Below are 23,378 nucleotides of genomic sequence, written 5' to 3'. Positions count from 1 at the left end.
GTCAAGCCTAGTGTAAATAATTGTTGGGGGGCGTGGGGAGAAAGAGGGGAAACAATCACTATGCAAATCTCTTTCATTGATAAAGAGGGTGAACACTCATGAGCTGTGTGTGAAACCTTTACTCAGAGAAAGATGGATTTGGGGATTTGATCCCTTTTGGGGGTTGGCTTCTGGGTGCTGACCCCTAGAAACGCATCCTTCCAGGGCTGAAGTGGATGGGTGTCTGCATTGCTCTGCAGGGGGGCGGTTACCCCAGCTTTATGCCTTGTCTGGGGAAGACCAGAGCATCTGGCCCAGCAAGAGGGGGGTGGGGAGCCTCAGAGAAGAAAAAGGTGAATATCAGTGGCAAATCAGAACATCAGGGAACTTAGACTCATTAGCCTGACTCTGCTCCATCTGACCTGCATTCTCTCCAGCAGCCCTGTGAGTGCCTGTTGCCAGGTCAGCGAGTGCATGTACTGCTCTGTATTAATGATCCGGATTTCAGGTTCCAGTTCTGGTACAATAGCTCCAGTCCTCCAGCCATGGCGCAGCATCAGGTCCTAGAAACAAATAGTTTTACAGTTTCTTACAACACTGTTAGATGGGGAAAAAGGGTTTTTCTGAGGCACAAAACTAGAGTTTTCAGACTAGCAGCCATGTTCTTTTTAAGATGATACGATGGAACAGCTGCTAGCATTCAAGCCAATGGAAAACACTGGCTCACTGGGGTTGGTACATCATTTTAACAATGCTTTCAGCTTCCTGAAGAGGAGCAGGAGAAATAGGTCTCTGTTAATCCCTTCCAAAATGGGGGCAGTGAAATTGGTTCAGCGGCAAGGGCTCTTACCTGACACTCACGTCCTCCTTCTGTGAGCTAGAAGACCAAGCAATCCAGCATTAGACTGCAAGGCTAAATGCCCATTGTGTAATGCTGGGGTAGAGTGTGTCACACAGCCGCCCCCCTCCCCCAACACGTCACAAAGCCTTAGGAGTAAATCCTGAGGGACATTCCTGATTTTGGGGGGGGGGGGGGGGGCTGAACAAATGTTCCCCCTGCGTGTGGCAGCAGAGGAGGAGAAAGTCTGAAGTCACTGTTCAGTGATCTAGAACAGTGGTGTGCAACTCATGGGGGTTGCAGAGTTCTCCCAGGGGAGGGGGGGGGTCACCAGACCCTGGCCACCCGGATCCAAGCGCCTTGCAGCCGCCAACAACCAGCCCAGCCCCCTGGACTTAAGCGCTGTGACACCACCTATGGCCGGACCCAGCTGTGGGGGTCGCAGTTGGGGGGGAGGGGAAGGTTGTGCACCACTGATCTAACACACAGTGGTGCCTACAGGGAACACTCCCAGTTAACACTGACAAGAACGGCACTCAGCAGGGGACCTTTGAGGAACCCAACAGCTGCCTCAGAAGAGGAACACTGCTGAAAAATAAAACCACTCTGCTTGGAACCGCCTTATGCCAGTTCTCATCCTGAGATGCTCAATAGATTTCCCTGGGGTTACATACAATAGACACAAGTAATAGGGTTAAAAGCTAAAAAATATTTGGGTTCCAAGAGAGATACCCAGGTCAGAAGGCACCAGACAAAGCCAAAAGCGTGCTTGCCTCACTGATTGTTTTTATCTGGCCACACAGAATTAAGGCAAAGCCAATTTTTAGCTTCATTAAAAACAAACAAGCAAACAAAAAGTCATCCATGCACAGATGTACATTTAATTGAGTTAGGCCTTAAGGGCCATCAGCAAACTGGAAATAAGGCAATAATTGGCAAGATCCTTTTCTAAAGAGAAGACTTTAAAGATTTATTTAGAGAAGGGATTGGTGTCTTCTGAAGCAGCCATGGGATTGGTGAAGCCATGGATTCATTTAAGGTTGCTCTGTTATAAAAGCAGAATATTTGGCCTTTGCTTGTGGGCGCCAAGCTGGAAAGAGGCCCAAATAGCAGTTATGGGGAAAACATATGACTCCTTGCCCCTTGGAACCAATATCTGTTCTTGACTCCCCTCCCCACAGTTGGCTTCACCAATCCCATGGCTGCTTCAGAAGACACCAATCCCTTCTCTAAATAAATCTTTAAAGTAGTGCCAAGTTAAAAGGGAATCACTCATCAGAATGACCCACAGCAGAAAGTCAAGAACAGCCACATGGATTGTTTTTCTGAATATAAACTCACTGACCAAACACTGCTTCAGCCGGACATTAACACTGAGTCCAGACAGGAGAGCAAGGGGGAACTACACTCCCCTTGGGGGCGGAGCCAAACCTCTCCGGCCAGGAGTACTGGGGCGGGGCCAGAAGTATAAAGGAAGGCTTTGCAGCCCACGGAAGAGAAGGATGGCCCTGCACCCAGTCATCCCATCCTCAGAGAAAAGGGCCCCCATGAGGAGTTCCCGGGACTGCCTTCGGCTGTGTACCCTGAGGAGTCCGAGGACCACTAGGGCCAGAGATCCCAAAGCACGGGGAACAGGGAGGAGCCTAAGGGCAGCTGATGACTGGCTGGCTGCAGAGCTATCAGCGTGTTGTGTCTGGATTCCCACCGGCCCAGCGACAGGCCACCCTGCCACTCTTTGGGTTGGGATGCAGTGAAGTAGGGTGGGCTTACGTCCCCCCGACACCATTTCCCTGGGATGTCTGACTCCCCATCCTTTGCCAGGAGGCCTGTGCTCCCAGAGAAACCTCTTGCTAGCACACTATGTTGCGTGCCAGGTGTGCAAATCTGTTCGAGCCCCTAGAGTGTGTGGGTGCCTCTCCCCCTCACCTGTTTCCTGCAGACTATATTTATTTGCTGGCTGCCTGAGTCCAGAAGCCCAGGCTAAAACCCAGGCCCTGCTCAAGCCCACTCCCGGGAACTAGAATGTCCACGCAGCTTGCCCGTTTGGGGCGGGAGTCTGGACCCCAGACCGCTACTAGGAGTTTGTCTAGGCCGTCTGGCAGAGAACTATAGATTGCCGATGCCTCGGCCTACCATGGTGATCCAGGGCCAACAACGAAACTCTAAGGCAACACAGCAGAGAGGCCTCTCTCCGCAGTGGAGGGTGAGGGGGCGCTACAGAGGTGTATAAAATATAAGAGGCACCATTTTGGGCTCTTTGCCTCATTCACTGCAGTATTAGCCGCCTATTGCCTCAGCAGCTCAGGGACAGTAGCCAAAACCATCTACTTGGCATGAAACCTTCCTGGTTACTGGAGAAGATGAACCACACAAAAGATAGTCAGCGCTCAGAGGGTAGTGCAGTCTTCGGAACAGTGGATTCTGGGAATTTTTCAATCACGAAGAAAGTGACCAGTGCAAACGGGATATAAAATTATGACAAGAATTAACCTCAAATTCCAGCAAATAAATCCAAGCCACGCAGCACCGTGGGCATTAAACGGAATCTAGAAATACAGCAGGCATGGTTCTACTCACTGCGAGATCACTGTACAGATGGTCACCAAAGTACAGTACTCTGGACCCACGCCAACCTGTTAGCCTTAGAAAGTCAAACAAGTTTCCCTGCAAAGAGAGGGAGAACAAACAAGAATGTGAATATAAAACAAACACCTCATTTTTCTGTGCACATGATGGTACTTCACTGTGTTGTCATGGAGTTCAAGAAAACAAAGGATTCAAAGTAACTTGACTTCATAATAAAACAATGTAAAGTCAAATTATTTCACATGAGAATTTAATCAACATTTTAAAAATCTCTCCTAAAAGACTTAGCTGCTTTTGAAAATACAACGCAATAGTGTGAATTTTGACACCACCATCAATTATTCAAAAAGGTCAAAGTATTCACACCATTTATACATGTTGCATTTCATTCAGCTGGGGGAGTTGGAATAACTAAATTCACTTTCAGGTTCTCATGCACTTATGGAAGGCCTAGAGAGCAACACTGAACACCACAGGGGAATGGTCACATGAAAACTTCTCTAGACACTAAAAAAAGAAGGCAGGACAAGTTTTCCTATTAGCTTCTCATTTTTCAAAATTTCACCTCAAGTTGCAGATCTAACATTTTTCCTTTTATGTAATTTGTCCTAGTTCTGGGCAAACTGTTTGGCTTCCCCCACATACACTTTTATCTACGGTACAAAAAAACCATAAGGATGGCCATACTGGGTCAGACCAAAGGTCCATCTAGCCCAGTATCCTGTCTGCCGACAGTGGCCAATACCAGATGCCCCAGAGGGAGGGAACACAACAGGTAATCCTCACATGATCCCCCTCTTGTCATCTACCTCTAGAGAAACAGAAGCTAGAGACACCATTCCTACCCATCCTGGCTAAGGGCACGTCTAGACTAAGTTTTTCTCTAGAAAGATATGCAAATTCACGCCAAATTTGCATAACTTCTTCCGATCGCTTTTCAAAAGGTTTTTTCGAAAAAGCAAGCAGTCAAGATGCGGTTCTTTGGAAAAACACCCCTTTTCGAAAGAATGCTATAAACCTCATGTGTGCCGAATTTGCATATTTTCTTTCGAAAGAAAAATGTAGTCTAGACATGCCCCAATAGCCATTGGTGGACCTAATCTCCCTGCACTCTATCTAGCTCTTTTCTGAACCCTGTTAAAGTTCTAGCCTTTACTGCATCCTCTGGCAAGGAGTTCCACAGCTTGACTGAGCGCTGAGTGAAGAAAAACTTCCTTTTGTTTGTTTTAAACCTGCTGCCTATTAATTTCATTTGGTGACCCTAGTTCTTATATTGTGGGACTAAGTAAGTAACTTTTCCTTATTCACTTTCTCCACACCAGTCATGATTTTATAGACCTCTGTCATATCATATTCCCCCTTAGTCTCCTCTTTTCTAAGCTGAAAAGTCCAAGTCTTTTTAATCTCACTTTATATGGGACCCGTTCCATACCCCTAATAATTTTTGTTGCACTTTTCTGAAGCTTTTTCAATGCCAAATGGCATTCAAAAAGGTTCAGAAAACAATGTACAATAAGAACATCTTAAAACTAGCATGAGTTGCTCTGGAAAGCGTTTCCAGTCACGTGCTCTGGATAAACCCAATACTTTACAAGAAGTCAGGAAAGCGTCAGAAGGAAAAGCAAAGTCCTCCAGGCTTCACATCAGCTTAGGCAAACCCCACGTGACATATTATGGAAGCAGATACACGATTACACATTTCTGGCAATTGTTGCTGATTGTCACACATACCTCTTTACTTTATTAGGACAACGTGAACAACAGCTGCAAATGTAAGGAAGACTAGGTCTACCAGATAACAGAAATTTAATGAAGAGATTGGAAAGGAGGTGGTTTATTTAAACACTCCTTAATGCTCTGGTATGGTAGACAATTAGAGTAATTACTAGAATTAGATTTTAAGGCTCAGATCTTCAAAAGTATTTAAGCTCTTAACTTTGAATTGTTTCAATGATTTGAGGAACTTAAAATACCTTTGAGGAATTGGGCTTAAGTTTCAAGAAATGCCCCCAACACACCATATCCAGAGGTCCCTAATGTCATACACACTGTACAGTCATATGGTAAAATGCACCCCCCCCCCCCAAAGAGCTTATGTTCTGAATGTTAGACAGAAAGCAACAAGGAAGGAGAGGGAGAAAACCATCCGGTTAAGATCATACGGCTACAACTTCATTCCAATGCTAATTTAAAAAAAAAAAAAAACATTCAGAAGTAAAATCACCATTAGCCTGGTGATTTGAACAGTCCATTTCAATCCATCTGTTATTGCTGTCTATTCTATAACTTTTACCTAACTTGATGACAATGCCTGCAAAGAAGCCTGCTAGTTCTTCTCCATACACCACCCCTTCTTGCCCTGCTGTAACTCCAGCAAACTGGGCACAGGAGTTCCTTGGTATTGATTGTCTATGATTCAGCAATAGACCCTAGTCAAGAAATGCCTTGATCCTTTATCATTACTACCCAATTATAATTTATGCCACACACATAAGCTCTTTAAACAAGCAGGTAAAGATCAAGTTCCAGGTCATGTACTGAAAGCTCATTTCTCCATCCCTACATGGGGGGGGGGGGGGAAATCTAGCTTTAAAGGGCTCTTCTTATGCAGACATTACTTATGGCAACATTAGTGTCAAAACAAGTCCTGCGTTCGACTGATTACAAACTGGTCTTTCATTCATGACTGCTGATGCCCAACAAGACAGCCTCTAATATAGCAGAGGGGAAGCTGGTTCCACATCTAGCCCAACAGCTGAAGGAAGGGACTTTAAAAACACAGCTGTAAAAGGTTCAGACAGAGCAACTAACTAGCAACAGCCAGATAATTTTCAATTCCCCCTCCCACCCCTCCAATGATGGCTGCAACCTAGGAAGTTTAGAGACCCTACAAATAATTTGGAACTGCAAGGTGTCAATGAAGAGACCTGACCAGCCAGAATAGTGGTTTGGTAACAATGTCACAGTTTTGCTTTGGACCTTAATGGTTCCAAGAACCAACAGCTGCCTCTGGGTATTTTGCCAAGGGTTTTGTAGGAAAGGGAGCACCATTCTGACCGTGTCCTGCAATGCTCTTGCACAGCCTGGCAGGTGGAAAGGGAGACGTATTTGTAGACGCAGTCATCTGTGTGCTGCTCCCTGCTGGCTCAGGGAACCAATGCTCTGCAGAAAACTGACCTCACAGGTGAAAGACAAAGGTGCTGAGCAAAGTCAATGGGTGGGTGAGGAAAGAGCACACACAGAGCTCTGCAACTCCCTCCCCGGATCCTCTAGGGGAAAGATAGAAAAAGCCTGTTTCCTTTCCAAAATGGGTGAGAGTTGTTCCTCACACCCGCCCTTCCCATGGAAATGGGACTGGGAAGACTTTCCTCACTGCTTTGGGAAAGAAGGATAAACACTGGCACCAGTTCCTTACAAGCAGGAAAGCAGACCGTGCCAGCACTAAAGGACGCGAGAGGAGGAGAATGATTTCTGAGCATGCAGGGGAATGAAGTCATGAGGCAGAGGGTGGGGGAGAGGAGAGGAACAGAATTTGTAACAGACACAGGAGGAGGAAGAGATCACACCATTCTGATTAAAATGAAAGAACTCAGGACAGAGAATTATAGTGGGGAAACCTAAGACCGTTGCTTCAAATTCCACGGTACAAAAGGCCTATGTGACTTGTTTATCAAGGATCTATTGAAAAGAATCTCCCCCCCTTCCTCCTGCCCTCCTCCCCCTGTTGCTGGCCCAGACAGCATTGTTTAATCCAGAATCTGCAGCATTAGCAGTGAGGTTCAGATAAACATTTCAATGCTCTGCATATGCAAAACCAAGCACGTTCCAATACAACTGACAAATCCACAGCCAACACAAAGAACACCCACGTCCATGGGGAACGAGTTTAGAAACCAAAACACTTTTCCAAGTCAATGAGGAAAAACCCCAACGTCTGAACCTTTCCCACTGTCCGTCTACGCTCAGGAGTCTCCTCTCAGGAGCAGTGATGCTGACCCTCATGGCTGTTCGAACTTCAGCTGGAACGAGCTTTACTCCTTGATTCGGTGTCAGATTCTTTCAGCAGCACAGTCCATAACACACCCAGAGAGCTGCTGGCCAAATTAAATCAGCCATTTGGGCAGCCACTGTGCAGACTGCATATCTATGGGATTGCCCCACTGTCCCATGATCATTACAAAACCCCCTTCCAGCCTGACTCATCCCTATGCCACAGTCTTAGCCAGGGCTGGGCAATAATTTTGATGGGGAGGCCTCCCCACTTCAAGAATTTGGTAAGTAGTCAAGAGCCGCACTTTTCCACATTACTACAGGAGGTACAGAGTCTAGGATAGAGGTTGGGTGAAGGAGGCAGTTGTGACCTGGGGCAGGGGACTAGGTTGCAGGGAGGTTGGGGAGAAAGAGGGGATTTGGGCTGTGACCTAGGGCAGGGGGTATGGGTGCAGGAGCAGGGCAGAGGGTTGGGGTGCCAGATACAGGCTCTAGCCAGGACAGACTTACCTGTTTGACTCCCAGCCAGCCGCCTTCTCAAACAGACTCCACACTTGCCCCGCCCCTGCACTGGCTGTAGGGGCCAGGTGGTTTTTGAACAGCTACGAGCCTGGGTGTGTGTGGAAATTTCCCAAGCTGCCTATTGACAACAGGCAGCTCCCATTGGTGTAAACCAGGCAATGGGATTGTGCTGGGGGTGGGAGCAGCCTGTGAATCCCCCCACCCTCCCACAGGCTCACAGCTGTTCAGAGCCCCACAGCAACTTCTCAGCAGCACACCGGGGCAGGCAGGGAGTCTGCCTGAGGCTCCCCACTGCATCCATGGGCTGGACCTGGTGGCTTGGCGGGCCAGATCTGGCCTGTGGAGGGTATTTTGCCCAAGCCTGGCAATAGCAGTCCTGGAAAACTTGATGATAATCCTGCACACTGCTCCAAGAATCTCAAACTGCTGTTCAGACAATTAAGACCTTGTTACAAGAGCCCAGGTGGGATTTCCACAAGACTTCCAGATGGAAATCAAAGTCACTTCCAGCGCTACAAAGGAGGCCAGCAGGCCAGACTTTCGTTTCCCACAGTAACAATAGGGAAACATTGCCTCCAACAGGCTATTGCTCCTCTATTCTATGTGAAAGGTGCACAGCTACCACAGTGATGTATAGCAACATAAAAAGCTGTAGAGACTGGTAATTAGAGACATGGGCTAGCAAAAAAAGAAGCAAACTAAGCTAGGGTAGGAGAGAACTATGGCAACTACCTTGTGAGGAAGGTTTGATTTGCAAAAATCAGGAAGATGGGAGGCAGTGTGGTAGAAAGAACCTCCTTTATGGCACAGGAAGGGAAAGGGGGAGGCCATTCCATGAGAAGCCTACGGTCACACCATGGCTAGGAAAAGAAGAAAGAGCATCTTCTCACTAGGGCTGTGTCTACACTACATGCCTCTGTTGGCAGAGACATGTAGATTAGGGTTGTAGGCAAAGGTAAATGAAGCCGCGATTTAAATGATCGCGGCTTCATTTACATTTACATGGCTGCCGCGCTGAGCCGACAAACAGCTGATCAGCTGTTTGTTGGCTCGCCGCTAGTCTGGACATTCCCCCTGTCGACATCAAAGCCCTTTGTCGGCAGCCCCGTTATTCCTCGTGGAATGAGGTTTACCGGGGCTGCCGACAAAGGGCTTTGATGTTGACAGGGGGAACGTCCAGACTAGCGGCGAGCCAACAAACAGCTGATCAGCTGTTTGTCGGCTCAGCACGGCAGCCATGTAAATGTAAACGAAGCCGCAATCATTTAAATCGCGGCTTCATTTACCTTTGCTGAATAAACAAATCTACATGCCTCTGCCGACAGAGGCATGTAGTGTAGACGTACCCTAGGTTTGCAAGCCTGCCTGCAAAGGGCTTTAAACTAGGTTTGCCTGGGGACGGTGACCAAAGCCCTGAGGTAAGTGGGGAAGTCCAATACCAGGAAGAAACAAGGAGGAACGAGCAACAAAGGAGGACCCCTGATCCGAATAGAAAAGGTAGGGCAATCAACGGGTTATCTAAGGTGTTTGTACACAAATGCAAGAAGCCTGGAAAACATGAAGAATTAGAAGTCCAGACCCAAAGAAAGATTTGATTGGAATTCCAGAGACTTGGTGGGATGACTTGCATGACTGGAGCACTGTCATGGAAGGGTATAAACTGTTCAGGAAGAACAAGCAGGGGAGAAGTGGAGGAGGAGTTGCACTGTATGTAAGAGAGCAGTATGATTGCTCAGAGCTCCAGGATATAGAGGGAGAAAAGCCTGTTTAAGGCCAAGGGTTAAGTTTAGAGGTGGAAGCAACAGGGGTGATGTTGTGGTTGGTGTCTGCTATAGACCGGATCAGGTGGATGAGATAGATGAGGCTTTCTTCAGACAACTGAGAGAAGCTTCCAGATCACAGGCTGTGGTTCTCATAGAGGACTTTAATTACCCTGACATCTGCTGGGAGACCAATACAGCAGTACACAGACAATCCAGGAAGTTTTTGGAGAATGTTGGGAATAACTTCTTGGTACAAGTGCTGAAGGAACTGACCACGGGCCATGCACAGTTTGACCTGCTGCTCACGAACAGGGAGGAACTATAGGGGAAGTGGAGATGGGTGACAACCTGGGAAGCAGTGATCATGAGATGGTAGATTTCAGGATCCTGACCAAAGGAAGAAAGGAGAGTAGTAAAATACACACCTTGGACTGACTCCCTCAGAGAACTGATAGCATCCCAGGGAATCCTGCCTAACATGAAGGGCAAAGGAGTCCAGGAGAGCTGGCAGTATTTTAAAGACAACTTACTAAAGGTACAGGAAGAAGCCATCCCGATGCGCTATAAGAAAAGCAAATGTGGTAGGCTACCAGATTAAGCTCACCAAGGATTTCCCCGGTAAGCCAAACACAAAAAGGAAGCTTACAGGAAGTGGAAACTTGGACAGATGACTAGGGAGGAGTATAAATCTATTGCTCAAGAATGCAGGGGAGTTATCAGGAAGGCGAAAGTGCAATTGAAACTGCAGCTAGCAAGGGATGTGAAGGATAACAAGAAAGGTTTCTACAGGCATGTTAGCAATAAGAGGGTGATCAGAGAGGGTGTGGGCCTTTACTGGATGAGGAAGGTAACCTTGTGAGAGATGATGTGGGGAAAGCTGAAGTACTCAAGGCTTTCGTTGCCTCTGTATTCACAGACAAGGTCAGCTCCCAGACTACTGCACTAGGCAACGCAGTATGGGAAAGAGGTGGGCAGCCCTTGGTGGAGAAACTATTTAGAAAAGCTAGACATACACAAATCCATGGGTCCGGATTTAATGCATCTGAGGGCACTGAGGGAGTTGGCAAATGTCATTACAGAGCCTTTGGCTATTATCTTTGAATACTCATGGAGATCGGGAGAGATCCCGGATGACTGGAAAAAGGCAAATGCAGTGCCCATCTTTAAAAAAGGGAAGGAGGACAATCCAGAGAACTACAGACCAGCCAGCCTTACCTCAGTCCCCAGAAAAATCATGGAGGAGATCCTTAAGGAATCCATTTTGAAACACTTGGAAGAGGGGACGTGATCAGGAATAGTCAACATGGATTCACCAAGGGCAAGTTGTGCCTGACCAATCTGATTAGCTTCTATGATGAGGTAACTGGCTCTGTGGACATGGGGAAGTCAGTAGATGTTATATACCTTGACTCTAGCAAAGCTTTTGATACGGTCTCCCACAATATTCTTGCCAGAAAGTTAAGGCACTATGGATTGGATAAATGGACTGTAAGGTGGATAGAAAGCTGGCTAGGCTGTCGGGCCCAACGGGTAGTGATCAATGGCTTGATGTCAGGTTGGCAGTCAGTTTCTAGCAGAGTGCCCCAAGGATTGTTTCTAGGGCTGGTTTTGTTCAACATTTTTATTAATGACCTGCATGAGGGGATGGATTGCAGCTCAGCAAGTCTGTGGATGACACTAAGCTAGGGAGAGCGGTAGATATGCTGGAGGGCAAGGACAGGATACAGAATGACCTAGACAGATTAGGAGATTGGGCCACAAGAAATCTGATGAGGTTCAACCAAGGTAAGTGTAGAGTTCTGCACTTGGGATGGAAGAATCCCAAGTATTGTTAAAAGGCTGGGGACTGACTGGCTAAGTAGCAGTTCTGCAGGAAAGGATGTGAGGATTACAGTGGATGAGAAGCTGGATATGAGTCAACAGTGTGCCCTTGTAGCCAAGAAGGCTAACGGCATATTAGGTTGCATTAGGAGGAGCATTGCAGCAAATCTAGAGAAGTGATTATTCCCCTTTATTAGGCTCTGGTGAGGCCATATCTGGAGCACTGCGTCCAATACTGGGCCGCCCCACTATAGAAAGAATGTGGACGCATTGGAGAGGGTCCAGCCAAGGGCAACCAAAATGATTAGGGGGCTGGAGAACATGACCTATGAGGAGAGGCTGAGGGATTTGGGTTTGATTAGTCTGCAGAAGCGAAGAGTGAGGGGGGGATTTGATAGCAGCCTTCAACTTCCTGAAGGGAGGTTCCAAAGAGGATGGAGAGAGGCTGTTTTCAGTAGCGAGGGATGGCAGAACAAGGAGCAATGGTCTCAAGTTGCAGTGGGGGAGGTCTAGGTTGGAGATTAGCAAAAACTATTTCACTAGGAGGGCGGTGAAGCACTGGGATGGGTTCCCTAGGGTGGAGGTGGAATCTCTATCCCTGGACGTTTTTAAATCCCGGCTTGACAAAGCCCTGGCTGGGATGATTTAGTTGGGATTGGTCTGCTTTGGGCAGGGGACTGGACTCGACCTCTTGAGGTCTCTTCTAGCCCTAGGATTCTAGCTTACAAGAGCAAGATTTCGTACTGACTCATCTCCTCGCCACTGCCAGTTAGTCACTGCACATACGTCTGCAATGACGACACCACTGAATCCCTGGCCATTTGACCAGTCACAGGAAGTGGCCAGTTACTCTAAATCGAGACTTGAGTTGATTCTCTCAGTTACAATTCTTTGCACAAGTGAGTGACATCTGAACTTTTCCATGGAGTTTGGACATTTCCTCAAGCTGCCCTGTTGTTAGGAGTCCCATTTCTGTAGTTAGCTTGTGAACAGAAGGCAGAAAATGGTGCCTACTCTGGGAACTTTCAGGAATCTGCACTCCAGTGTAAGTTGCATTTAAATTGCCAGCTTATTCATCAGAAGTAGTTAAGGCACCATCTTGCAGATACTCCTGGGGGTGGGCTGATCAGCCAAGGTGTTCGTAGTTTACATCATTCATAGATAAAGCTCTTATCTTGGCTTGCCAACTCGTTAATGGCTGGAGCCCAGCACTGCTCTCTCATTAACATGACCTCCATAGAAAGCAAAGAAAGGCCAATTCTAATGGAAGTTTGATTTCAAAATTGAGTGACAGATTACACACAGGCAGGTGTGCTTTAATCCTCTCTGTGAATTTCCTAATCTGCTGAGCAGAGAAAGATTGAGGGGCTTGCTCTCTTTGGAGTCGATCCCAAGAAGAAACATGAGCAGGAGTTGTGAGTGCTTAGCAAGGCTCAGTATCTGGCCCTAGGGAAAGCGGAGAGTGGCTCTTTCCCATCAGGTTAGTATCCCCTGCTGTGTAACGTACTGCTGCCTGAGAGATGAATTACAGAAACAGCCAGGCAAACCTCAAGCTGCATTTATCGGCTCTGAAGAAAGAAAGAGATGCTAGTTTTCCCAGTCAAAAGCACTTTCCTTCAAGTGCGCAGATGTGTAGACATAAGATACAGGAGTTCTACTTAAATCAGAAGCTCTCAAAGGGATTCACAAGTCATGCCTCTGAGGTAGGAATTGTATTTCCGGCATGCCTATGGGATTGTGAGATGACCCTATGATGCACCCTGCAAGCAGCTGTTTTGAATCAATCTCCAATTTCAGTTTGCTAGTCTTCTGCCTCTTTTGCATAAAAGTAGAGTGCAGAACATGCAACTGCATAACATGCTGGGCAGTATACTAGTCTCGGTTACTAAACAACTGAAAGTTTGTATTGGGTGGTATCAGAAATGCTGATTAACTGAGCTTTCTGGTTAACTGAGCGTCAGATAGAGCTTTTACTGTATCAGTTTAGTTTGCATCTGTTAAGTGCACAGGTACAAGCTAATCAGAAATAAACCAAGTCTAAACTGATTTAAGAGAGTCTCTATATAAAGCTGCATTAGTTTAACTAAATAGTTTTTTTTTTTAAAGTCACATATTTAGTAATAAAAGTACCACTGTGTGTTTAGACCAGACCTTAGGAATGAGCTATTAAGCGCTCACAGTTACAAGGGTCTCAAACAGACTTGTTATCCTACAACAGAAGAGTCCCAATTAGAGATCTGAAGAAAATGATAAAAGCAAAGATTGACAGATGTACTGAAAGCATTTGAGGGTGGAGGCGAGAGGCAAAGAGGATGGCTCTTCAACATCATGGGAATCTCCAGGAAGAGGGGGGAAAAGGAATGAAAGAGGTTACCCCAATAGTAGTCACGGGAGTGTACGGATTCTGTTCCACACCACGTGTTAGGCTTTTGTTACTCTTGTCCTGGTCCCCTAACTGGGACAGAACTGCCTTCCCAGCATTCTTGTGTTTCACACCCTATTACACCAGCCACCACAGGTCCAGGTAAGCGACTTCTCACATCACCAAGACTATACAGCTTTTCTGCTTAAAGTGAAAATTTTCACCAGGCTTTTCCAGGAACTTCTGAGAACATAGGAATTATATTAGTTCCCATGATGCTGAAAGGCTGTGATCAAAGCACGTACAATGCTGTATTAATTTACCTGTTTGTAGATCTTTCCCTTTTCTAGTTTGTTTATTTTGTCCCACTGGAGTGAGCCTTTTTCATCCAATTTTCTAAAAGGTCTATAACGGAAAAAGGAGAGGAAAAGTTAAGTAACTCACGTGTTGCCAATTGCCACACAGAGCTGTAATCACATTATGACGTTTGTAAATCAATGTTGCGTAACATGCACAAAGTGGATTTTAAGCAAAAGTGACCTTTAGTGTGTCTATTGCCTTTGCCTCATGTTCTCATGAGCATAAGTCAGTTCTTGTTTATCCACGTTTTTGTATTAACCCTTCTTACACAATCACAAAAACCTGAAAGGCCTGTATTCAAGAAAACAATGTAACTATGGTCCAGCAGGCTTTTGCTCAACAAGCACCAATCCTGGCTGCTAGTTCATTTTGGAGCAGAACACACCCCATTACATGTGATACTATCAGGGAATCTCAGAATAAGAAAAGCAGCTCTTGTAGCAGCAGAAACCAGAGGGCTTGTGGAAAGTGGATAGTCTTCTCCCCTAAAAAGTATTATGGTCATTGTACAGTCTAGAAGGGGAAGGGAACTCTGTCATCTTGCTGGCCTCCCATTAAAATGTAGGCATTCCCTGTAAGACAGTTTCTGGCCTAGTGTTGTGACTAAAAAGTAATGGGGTTTCTAGCCATTTCCTTGGGAGACTGTTCCACAGTTAACAGCAAGCTCCTGATATGCAACCTATGCTTTCTTGCTCCCTATTAACCCTTATATGCCCTACTGCTCTGCCACCAGTCTGCCTCATTCATGTCCTTCAAATATTCTTAGGGTTGTGTCTCCAACAACCACCACTTAGTCATTTAGCCAAACTCTATTTTATCTTCATTCAGTCTCTCCATAAGTCATGTGCACCTGACTCCATTTACACTTCATACCACTAAGGCATGGGTATTCAAAACCCTCAAGGTCTACATGTTGTATGTAGATACCAGGACAAGTGAAGAGAGATGTACAGCTTCTCTTTGTCAGAAGTTGGGAATGGGTGACAAGGGTGGGATCACTTGATGATTCCCTCTTCTGTTCACTCTCTCTGGGGCTTCTGGCATTGGCCTCCATTGGCAGACAGGACACTGGGCTAGATGGACCTTTGGTCTGACCCAGTGTGGCTGTTCTTAACACAGATTAGTCACCTCCTTTGTTTCAGACCAGAGGAGAAGTGAGGCGCCTACCTGTGAGTGGATGTTATTAGGAACCTAAAAATGGAGGCTTTGGCACCACTTTCCTGTACTATCAGAAGCATACAGTTGTGAGTGGGGCAAACAGGCTCTGGCTGCAGCCTTTCAGGAGGCGGAATCCGCCGAGGCGGCTTTGCCGTCCCTGAACAGCATTTGGGGCATGGAGGCTATGGGAGGGCGGAGCCTGCAGGATGCAGAGTGATGTGATGATATCACTCTGTCATCTCTCAGGGGAGAAAAAAACAAACAAACCCAACTATATCTATCTATCTAAAAAAAATGAAAATATGAGAGAGAGAGAGAGAGAGAGAGAGAGAGAGAGAGAGAGAGAGGTTTAGAGCTACCGAATGAGGAACAGCATAGTAAGAACAGGACTATAATTCAGTGTTTGCATAGAATCTAATACTAGCTACCAGGACAGGCCTGGGACCTTGTAACCGAACATAAAAGATTCCAAGCTAAGGCTGACTACAGCTGGAGAAACTATTGAAAAACACGCCTACCTAACACCAACACACGGTGTAAGAGTCCTTGTTCGGTCCAGAGTCCCTGCCCAGTGCTCGGGCCCAAATGAGGGGGTGGCAGGGGGGACGTGAGCCCTCCACTCCACCACATCCCAGCCCAGGGCCCTAGCAGTGGCAGCCTCACAGCCACCGGGGGCAGCAGGGGATCCACACCAAAGCCTGCTGACCCAGCTTAAGGGTGATCCGATCTGCCTGATCATCCGTTGCTTCCCAAAGGCCACTTCCAGACTCCCGCTCTGGTTGTACCAGGTCCCCAGGGTCTGTATGGTCCCAGTCTAGACGTAGGGAGATAAGGGTCTCGTCCTGCGGGCCGGGGCCTGGTGGCCTAGGCCATCTGCCTCAGCCAGCTACTCACCCTTCTCAGGGTTGGCCCCACTCCCTCCAACAGCTGGCCCCTACTGAGCTTCTGAGCTTCACTTTTATTCTTCCTGCCCCTCCCCCAGGCTGCTGAGGGCTTAAAGGGGCGGGCTCCCGTTCAGCACATCCGGCCATCCCTGCTCTCTACACACGGTTATTTAGATCTGCGAATGATTCAAACAATAGTCCTCTTTATACCTAGCACTGTCTGCTAACCAGTTAGCGCTTCAACACCGCTGTGAACTGTGCAGGACTTTATGTAAAACTATAGCAGTGCCCCCTAGTGCTGCCCTCGAACAAGTCAACGAGTTGTGCCAAACTCAACCTTTTTAGGGGCAGAGTCTGAGAAGATGTTTTTAAATACTACATGTAAGTTAAAAGCATTCACTTAAAGTTACAGTCATGTTAAAAGGAAGACGTTAACTCTCTCCAACAGGCTTCTGTTTCCAGAGATCCGTCGCATAAATGGTCTTTGGTGGGTCAGTGGACAGCATTGTATGGCCATATCACAGGACAAATGGTTCTCAGGGGAGCTGGGTCCACCCTTATGACGTACTTTGTACACTCAGGTGGAGAAAATGAGCGAAGTATAGGACAGGCAGGCCTCAAGGGGGCCTGGAGGAAGGAGAAAGCAAGGGAGACAAGACAGATTCCTGTGGAGAACAAGAGGAAAGAAGAGAGACTAAGCTGGAAACTAGGGAGAATCAGTGTTCAGTACATACCCAAGGGGGCACAAGCTGGGAGCTGAAGGGCTGTGAGGAGACTGTATAGCAGTGGTCACCAACCAGTAGATTGGGATCTACTGGTAGATCCTGGAGCCTCTGACAGGTGATCCTGACTGGTTTGGCCAAGAGGCTATTATCAAGGGCCAGCTGCTCATCCCCTCACTGCTGTGCATCTCCTGCCCTTTGCCTTAGAGGTGTCCCCTCAGGAGCCTCCTGCTTGCTGGGCAGGGCAGGGCAGGGCAGGGCAGGGCAGGAAGAGGAGAGTGAGGATGTCAGGCTACAAAACGGGAGAGGAGGTACCTTATCTCCACAGAGCAGAGGGAGTTTGCTGGCTGCTTTTGGGAGTGGTGCAAGGCGAGGGCAGGGGTGAGCCTGCCTTAGCCCCACTGCACCACCAACCAGGAGCCACCTGAGGTAACAGGGCCCAGCTGGAGCCCACATCCCGAAACCCCACTCCAATCACAAACCCCCTCTGCACCCCTCCCACCGCTGCATCCAAATGTCCTCCCAGAGCCTGTACCTAGAACCCCCCCGACACTCCAACTGCCTGCAGCTCAGAGCCCCTCTCCCACGCCAAATCCCTTAATCCAAGGCCAGAGCCTGTATCCCAGCCTCCTGAAATGGAGGGAGAGAGGATGGAGTGAGCAGGGGCAGGGCCTCGTAGAAGGGGCACAAAGGAGGCGGGGCCAGGAAATGTGGGTTTCAGGTAGATCTTGGATTGCACTTGGATTCAAAAAGTGATCAAGCATAAAAAGGTTGGAGACTCCTGCTGTATAGTGTCCAGGAAGGGCTAAGAGCTGAACTCAGAGAGCAGGCTCAAGAATACTGCTAAGTTTCAAGAAACAACAGAGCTTCAAAGAGGGGGAAAGGGGCTCTGCTCAACTTGAGACCGGGGTGGAAGACTCTTCTGGGATCTTCAGGTTCAGAACCCGGTGAGGGAAGCAGAAAACAGCAAAATCAGTGTCAGCACAAACGTCTCAAAACAGCCCTCCCAAGTCACCTAAGCCCTTACATATCTCTAGGTAGCAGATGAGATGGGAATCCAATTTTCATGGTCTGTTATCTCCTGAGCCTTTTTTGCTGAGGCTACTAATTGTGCTCAGAAGGTGTGTTTTGTTCAGTGTAGATGTGCACTACGGAGTGAGCATAGCAACTGAATGCTGTACTGGTCAGAGTCTACAATTTAAAAAAAAAAGCAACTGAAAGCCATTTATTTTGTGTAAAAATAGTAACTTTCATCATGAACAGCAACAGCATTACAGATAAAGACCTGCAAAAACATTCAATAATTAAGGGAGTGGTTATCCACACCAATTAAAATAAAGCTTGTTTTCAGAAGAACTGATCGGGATTTTAGTCTACAAAAAAGCAACCAAATATGCTTAACGGATAGGGGGAAAAAAACAAACTTAACAATTCCATTATTATTTGAGCTATTGGCTTGATGAAAAGAAAATTCTCAGCTCTTGATAACAGAATGAAATTGTGTTATTTGTAACTAGAGGCAGCACTGTAGGGAAATACAGGTTCTCTATAGCTGTGTTTCCAGAGCTGGCATGACGATTTCTCCCTCCTTATTTTGCAAGGCCAAAGGAAATCACTGCCAATAAAAAATAAACTGGCACGTCAAAAATGTTTCCCTTGGAATGTTATCTTTAGTTGCCAAGGACAAAAGTTATTGAAAAGAGATACAACATTAAAAAAACCCCACAATACATACAGGGTGAAAGTGCCAACTAATTAAGAAGTCACCCAACTTAAGTTATTTTGCCATTTGCTGGAAGGCTTGTCAATTAAGGGCAACAGGGGAAGAAGAAGAAGAAGAAGAAAAAGTCGGTACACTCACAAATTATGCAACATCCAGGCATATTGAATGCTCATACAAAGCATTCTGCTACTCTGTTCCTTTCCATTTCCTCTTCTGTACCATAAATCTTCTGATTTAACTTTGTTAATGCCCCAAGTTTAAGAACACTGCTTAGGGTAATTTCAATAGAACAGCTTTTTATTAATGGAGGAATCTATGGCTCTAAAGCAGCATTTGGCTAATCAATCTCAGGAACCCAGTTCTGCCCCCAGCAGAAGAATTTATGATCTGATGCACCCCCCCAGCCACTCCCCAGAAGGGTGGATGGTTTTGATACCAATATTTGAGGTGGGTGGGGAGAGAAAGCAGAGGGCAATGTTTGCTTAAGCACTCTCCAAGCCACCACACAGCCAGGGCAACACACCCCAATGGAACATACTTGCGTCGATCAGTGAAAAAGGTGGGTTTATCAGCTTGCACGATGACCATGTCAAAGAGGTCCCGCCAGTTCTTGCCAACCATGTGTTTCATTCCTTTATCTCTGCAAAGAAGTGGAAAGGTGAATTCACCAAGCAATTTCCCCTCCAGCACACACAACCCAAAGTAAAAGCCAAACAAACTTATTCCAATTGGCCTTAAAACATTTTAATTGTAATAAGCTTTCAAGCGCAGACACTTCATAAGCCTTCATTGTGCAGTCAAATGGAGTCCAGAGTTGCGCATCACTAGCTTTCTCCTGCCGTGACTAAGGAGCTTTTCTACCCTACCGCCAAAGCTCAGCACTTGTCCACACAACTCTGCGCCCTCAGGAAGCAGAGCAGGTTTGCTGGCTCAGGAGATATTGCTCTGTTAGTATCAATGGTAAACATGATGGCAACATAATACTGACCAGTCATAGCTCCAAAAGAAAAAATCTGAAGAGAAATACTTCTGTATTTAACCCACCACCACCAGTCATGGCTCCCTTCCCCCATGTCAAGTAGAATTTAACTGAAAGGAATCCTATCATCAGGGCCGGATTAAGACCTTTAGAGGCCCTACGCACTGAAAAGATTATGGTGCCCCTCATATGGAATTCAAAATAAAAACAATACTAGACCGTCAAATCTCTCTTTTTTTTTGGTGCCCCTGCTTTGCTGGTGCCCTAAGCACGTGCTTAGTCTGCCTATTGGGTAATCCAGCCCTGCCTATTATAAACTGCCAGTTTACTACCTTCAGATCCTCACTGAGGAAAATAGGCCCCAAGCCCCATAGTCTAATGCAGCGGTTCTCAAACTTTCGGGGCTCCGGAGCCCTTTACATGTGTAAAAATGTATGCAGAGTCCCAGCGGTCCACTGATTGTATGTGTTGTGCCTATCGATATTTCCAGTTTGTCAACCTTGCGGAGCCCCTGGAGATGTCTCGCAGAGCCCTGGGGCTCCATGGAGCACAGTTTCAGAAACACTGGTCTGATGCATGCAGCTGTAACCCTTGATTCGTATCACTTTTGAAACCGACAATACTCACACAAAGCTGAAGGGGCTGTTTGTAATAAGGAAGAGTTTCTTGTTGAGGTTAACCAGTCGGTTTAGGACAGCATAAGTTTCATCCCCATGAAGAATATATTTCTCTGTTTAAAACAAAAAAAAGGGGGGGGGGTCCACAAGTCAGTATCACATTTCACTAATCATCTCTTTTTCCCCCCGCCCCGCGTATTGATTTAAAAAGAGAGAAAACATATTGCCAGAGGGTTTTAAAAAAGGTCACCCATGAGCTAGGACATTGCTTGGAATGCAGTGACCATACCCTTGAGTACGCAGTGTTATAATTATTGAAATAAGCAAGATGAATACAGAATTGCAACAACAAAATTAAAAGCTAACTTTGCGTGACGAACTGTTCCAGCACCCCCACATGCAACTGAGTTAACGGGCTACTGAAGCAGGTGAATGTGAGAAAGCTCCATGCGTGTGAAGAGACAAGATGAACAATTACAATGTCACAGGGCGGACTATACAGTGAAAAGCTCATCCCCAATAGCTATGGACTTTCCATATGGTACATTTCCCACTGAACTGCAAATATCCCCAATTTATGGGCAAAGAAAAGAATTGCAGGAAGGAAAAGTTTGTTCTTTTCATTGAAAAGCAGCCTTCATCAATACCAAAATACCTCTTTCAACAGCTTTCAGCACAAGCTATGAAAATCTACCAGAATGACTGTCATCACCACTACTACTGGTTGTAGTCTGGTGATGTACTGAAAATTCATTAATCCATTTACATATGTAAATGGCCACAATATGCATTAGCATTGAAAATTAAGAACAATGGATTTAAACTTAACTGACCCATGTCCTTCTCGATCCATTTGTACATCATTCCTTTCACATGCACGTCTTTAATGGCATCCTGAAAAAAAAAAAAAAAAAAAGGGAAAAAACCAGACAGCTTTCAGTTTTAAATCTGGCAGTAATGGAACTATTTGCTACTGCCTCAAATGCAACCTGGTTGTCAAGATGGATCAATAGACTAAGGATGTGGCCACTTCATTTTCTGCAAAGGCAAAGAGTTAAGAGGACAAGAAGCGAAGGACATTCTGTAAGGAGATTCACCATTACAAACATAACCAATTACATTTATGAATTGGAACGCAGTGGAGAGAGGAAAAAAAACCTTGGTTTTATTTCAGCACGTGGAAATATAGACATTAATTGAAAATAATATATTTACATAAAGGCTAAAACAAGTTATGCTTTGGGCAAATTGACCGGCCCTGCAATAATGACACTTGACTGAGTCCCAAGCAAGGTCTGAGTATTCTATAACTGCAACATAAGAACTCCAAGAGAAAGTATTAGAGTAACTGGCCGTGGCTACGCCAATTTCTCTCTCTCAGGGTCTGAGTGCAGCCTGAAGTCTTACCTCTCCTGGGCTGTGTCCAGACTCAGGGTTTTTTTTTCGAAAAAAACTTCACCTGCGTCTAGACTGCAGCCGCGTTTTCGAAATTAAATCGAAAGAATGCGGCTTTTCTTTCGACTGTGGTAAACCTAATTCCACGAGGAAGAACGCCTTCTTTTGAAAGAGCACTTTCGAAAGAAGGCGTTCTTGAAAGCAAACAGGCTTTTTAGAAAGAGAGCATCCAGACTCACTGGGTGCTTTCTTTCGAAAAAGCGGCTTGCTTTTTCGAAATTCTGCGTGCAGTCTAGACGCTCTCTTTCGAAAGAGGCTCTTTCGAAAGAGGCTTGCAGTCTAGACATAGCCCTGGGGTGGAATTCTGCAGTTTACCCGTTCTCAGACCAACTTACAGCCCCCTAGGCACCGATCAAAACTAATTCAGGAGGTCCAACTGGAGTAGGACCTTGGATGGAACCAGCTTGTGTATCTGAGGTGAACTTATCCATCTCACTATTACCTTTCCTGGTTGGCCCTCCACAGATCCTTTACAGCATCTGTAAAGGAGCCCTGGTTGTTTAAACTGATGTGTCACCCTGAGCCAGCGAAGGACAACCTGCAGCCCATCAGGGTTGTGTGTGTGGCCCAAAAGACATTGTCTTTACCATTGCCCACAGCAGGGTTCCCAGATCCCACTGGTTTCTGTCGGCATCATTTTTTTCCTACCTGCATTACTAAAGAAACAGGCACGTAAAGGGCACGTGAATGGAGGTGCATGCTGATTGTACACAGTGATGACTGCATGCAGAGGGAGTGCATGGCTCTCAAGCAAAGCACTGCTATGGCTCGACTGGCACACCCCCTCAGGCTCCAGGTACACAAGCGCAGTTAGCAAAACGACCCTGTCCCAGGAAGCTGTCTTGGTTACAATAGTCTTGCGGCCATTGAGATGAAAGAGGGCCACTCACGTGGCCCACTTAACTAACCTACTTAGCCCAACGCCTACTTCACCCATCAATCCTCTGAGCAATGCTGTTACACCCGCAGAACTCCCAGTGGAGACACTGCTATGTCAACAGGAGGCTTCTCCTGTTGACATAGTTACCGCCTTTCAGGGAGGTGAAGTACCTTCGCCAATGGGCAACGCTTCCCCCTCAGCACAGGGAGCATCTTCACCAAGAGCAGACAAGCCCTTATTCTAGTCATTCAGGCAGGCTGCCAGACAATGCACAAGCGAACAGGGACGCTGAGTCACACACAATAGCCACACAGCAATAAAGACATTTCCCCAGTTTGTCAGAGAAGCACGTTGTGTCGTTCCATGGTCAGCCATGACCAGACAAACAGCAACTCTGCTGATCTTCAAGGGATTCCCACCCAGCTTAAGCGGACCAAGGAAAGCAACAGTATGGGGTCTTAAGGTTCAACGAAGAGGTGGAAAGGAAAAGAGGTCTTCTACTGAGGACATCAAGAAAGTTCCATTTTTGGCAAAGCCTCCCGAACAGCATTTCTCAAAGTGGTCCGCCGAGTGCCTTGCTACAAACAGTGAACCGGAGCCATGAGGCTCTGTGGCTGCAGGGCTGGTAAACAAACCAACCTGCACAGCCAGTTCACAGGTTTCTCAGAGTGGATCTGCAGAAAGTCTCAGGGCCGGGTCAAACTCATATTGGCACAGCTGTCTTTCAGGGGTGTGAACA

The 23,378-nt window shown here is 46.5% G+C and overlaps 1 protein-coding gene across 1 annotated transcript in view; it reads right to left on the bottom strand.

The window, feature by feature from the left end:
• The window catches only part of NT5DC2 (5'-nucleotidase domain containing 2), a 67,020-nt gene that overhangs the window by 9,599 nt on the left and 34,043 nt on the right, over positions 1-23,378 (bottom strand). The window contains exons 7-12 of the mRNA XM_075939415.1: positions 21,138-21,198; positions 20,315-20,417; positions 19,247-19,348; positions 14,185-14,266; positions 3,395-3,481; positions 402-542 (exon numbers count right to left, since the gene is read on the bottom strand). Of these exons, the coding sequence (XP_075795530.1) occupies positions 402-542; positions 3,395-3,481; positions 14,185-14,266; positions 19,247-19,348; positions 20,315-20,417; positions 21,138-21,198 (576 nt within the window). The remainder of the gene's footprint in view (positions 1-401; positions 543-3,394; positions 3,482-14,184; positions 14,267-19,246; positions 19,349-20,314; positions 20,418-21,137; positions 21,199-23,378) is intronic.

This window comes from Pelodiscus sinensis, chromosome 11 (genome assembly GCF_049634645.1).
Source record: "Pelodiscus sinensis isolate JC-2024 chromosome 11, ASM4963464v1, whole genome shotgun sequence".
In the NCBI taxonomy this organism is placed as follows: domain Eukaryota; kingdom Metazoa; phylum Chordata; order Testudines; family Trionychidae; genus Pelodiscus; species Pelodiscus sinensis.
This window is presented reverse-complemented; position numbering and strand designations above follow the sequence as displayed.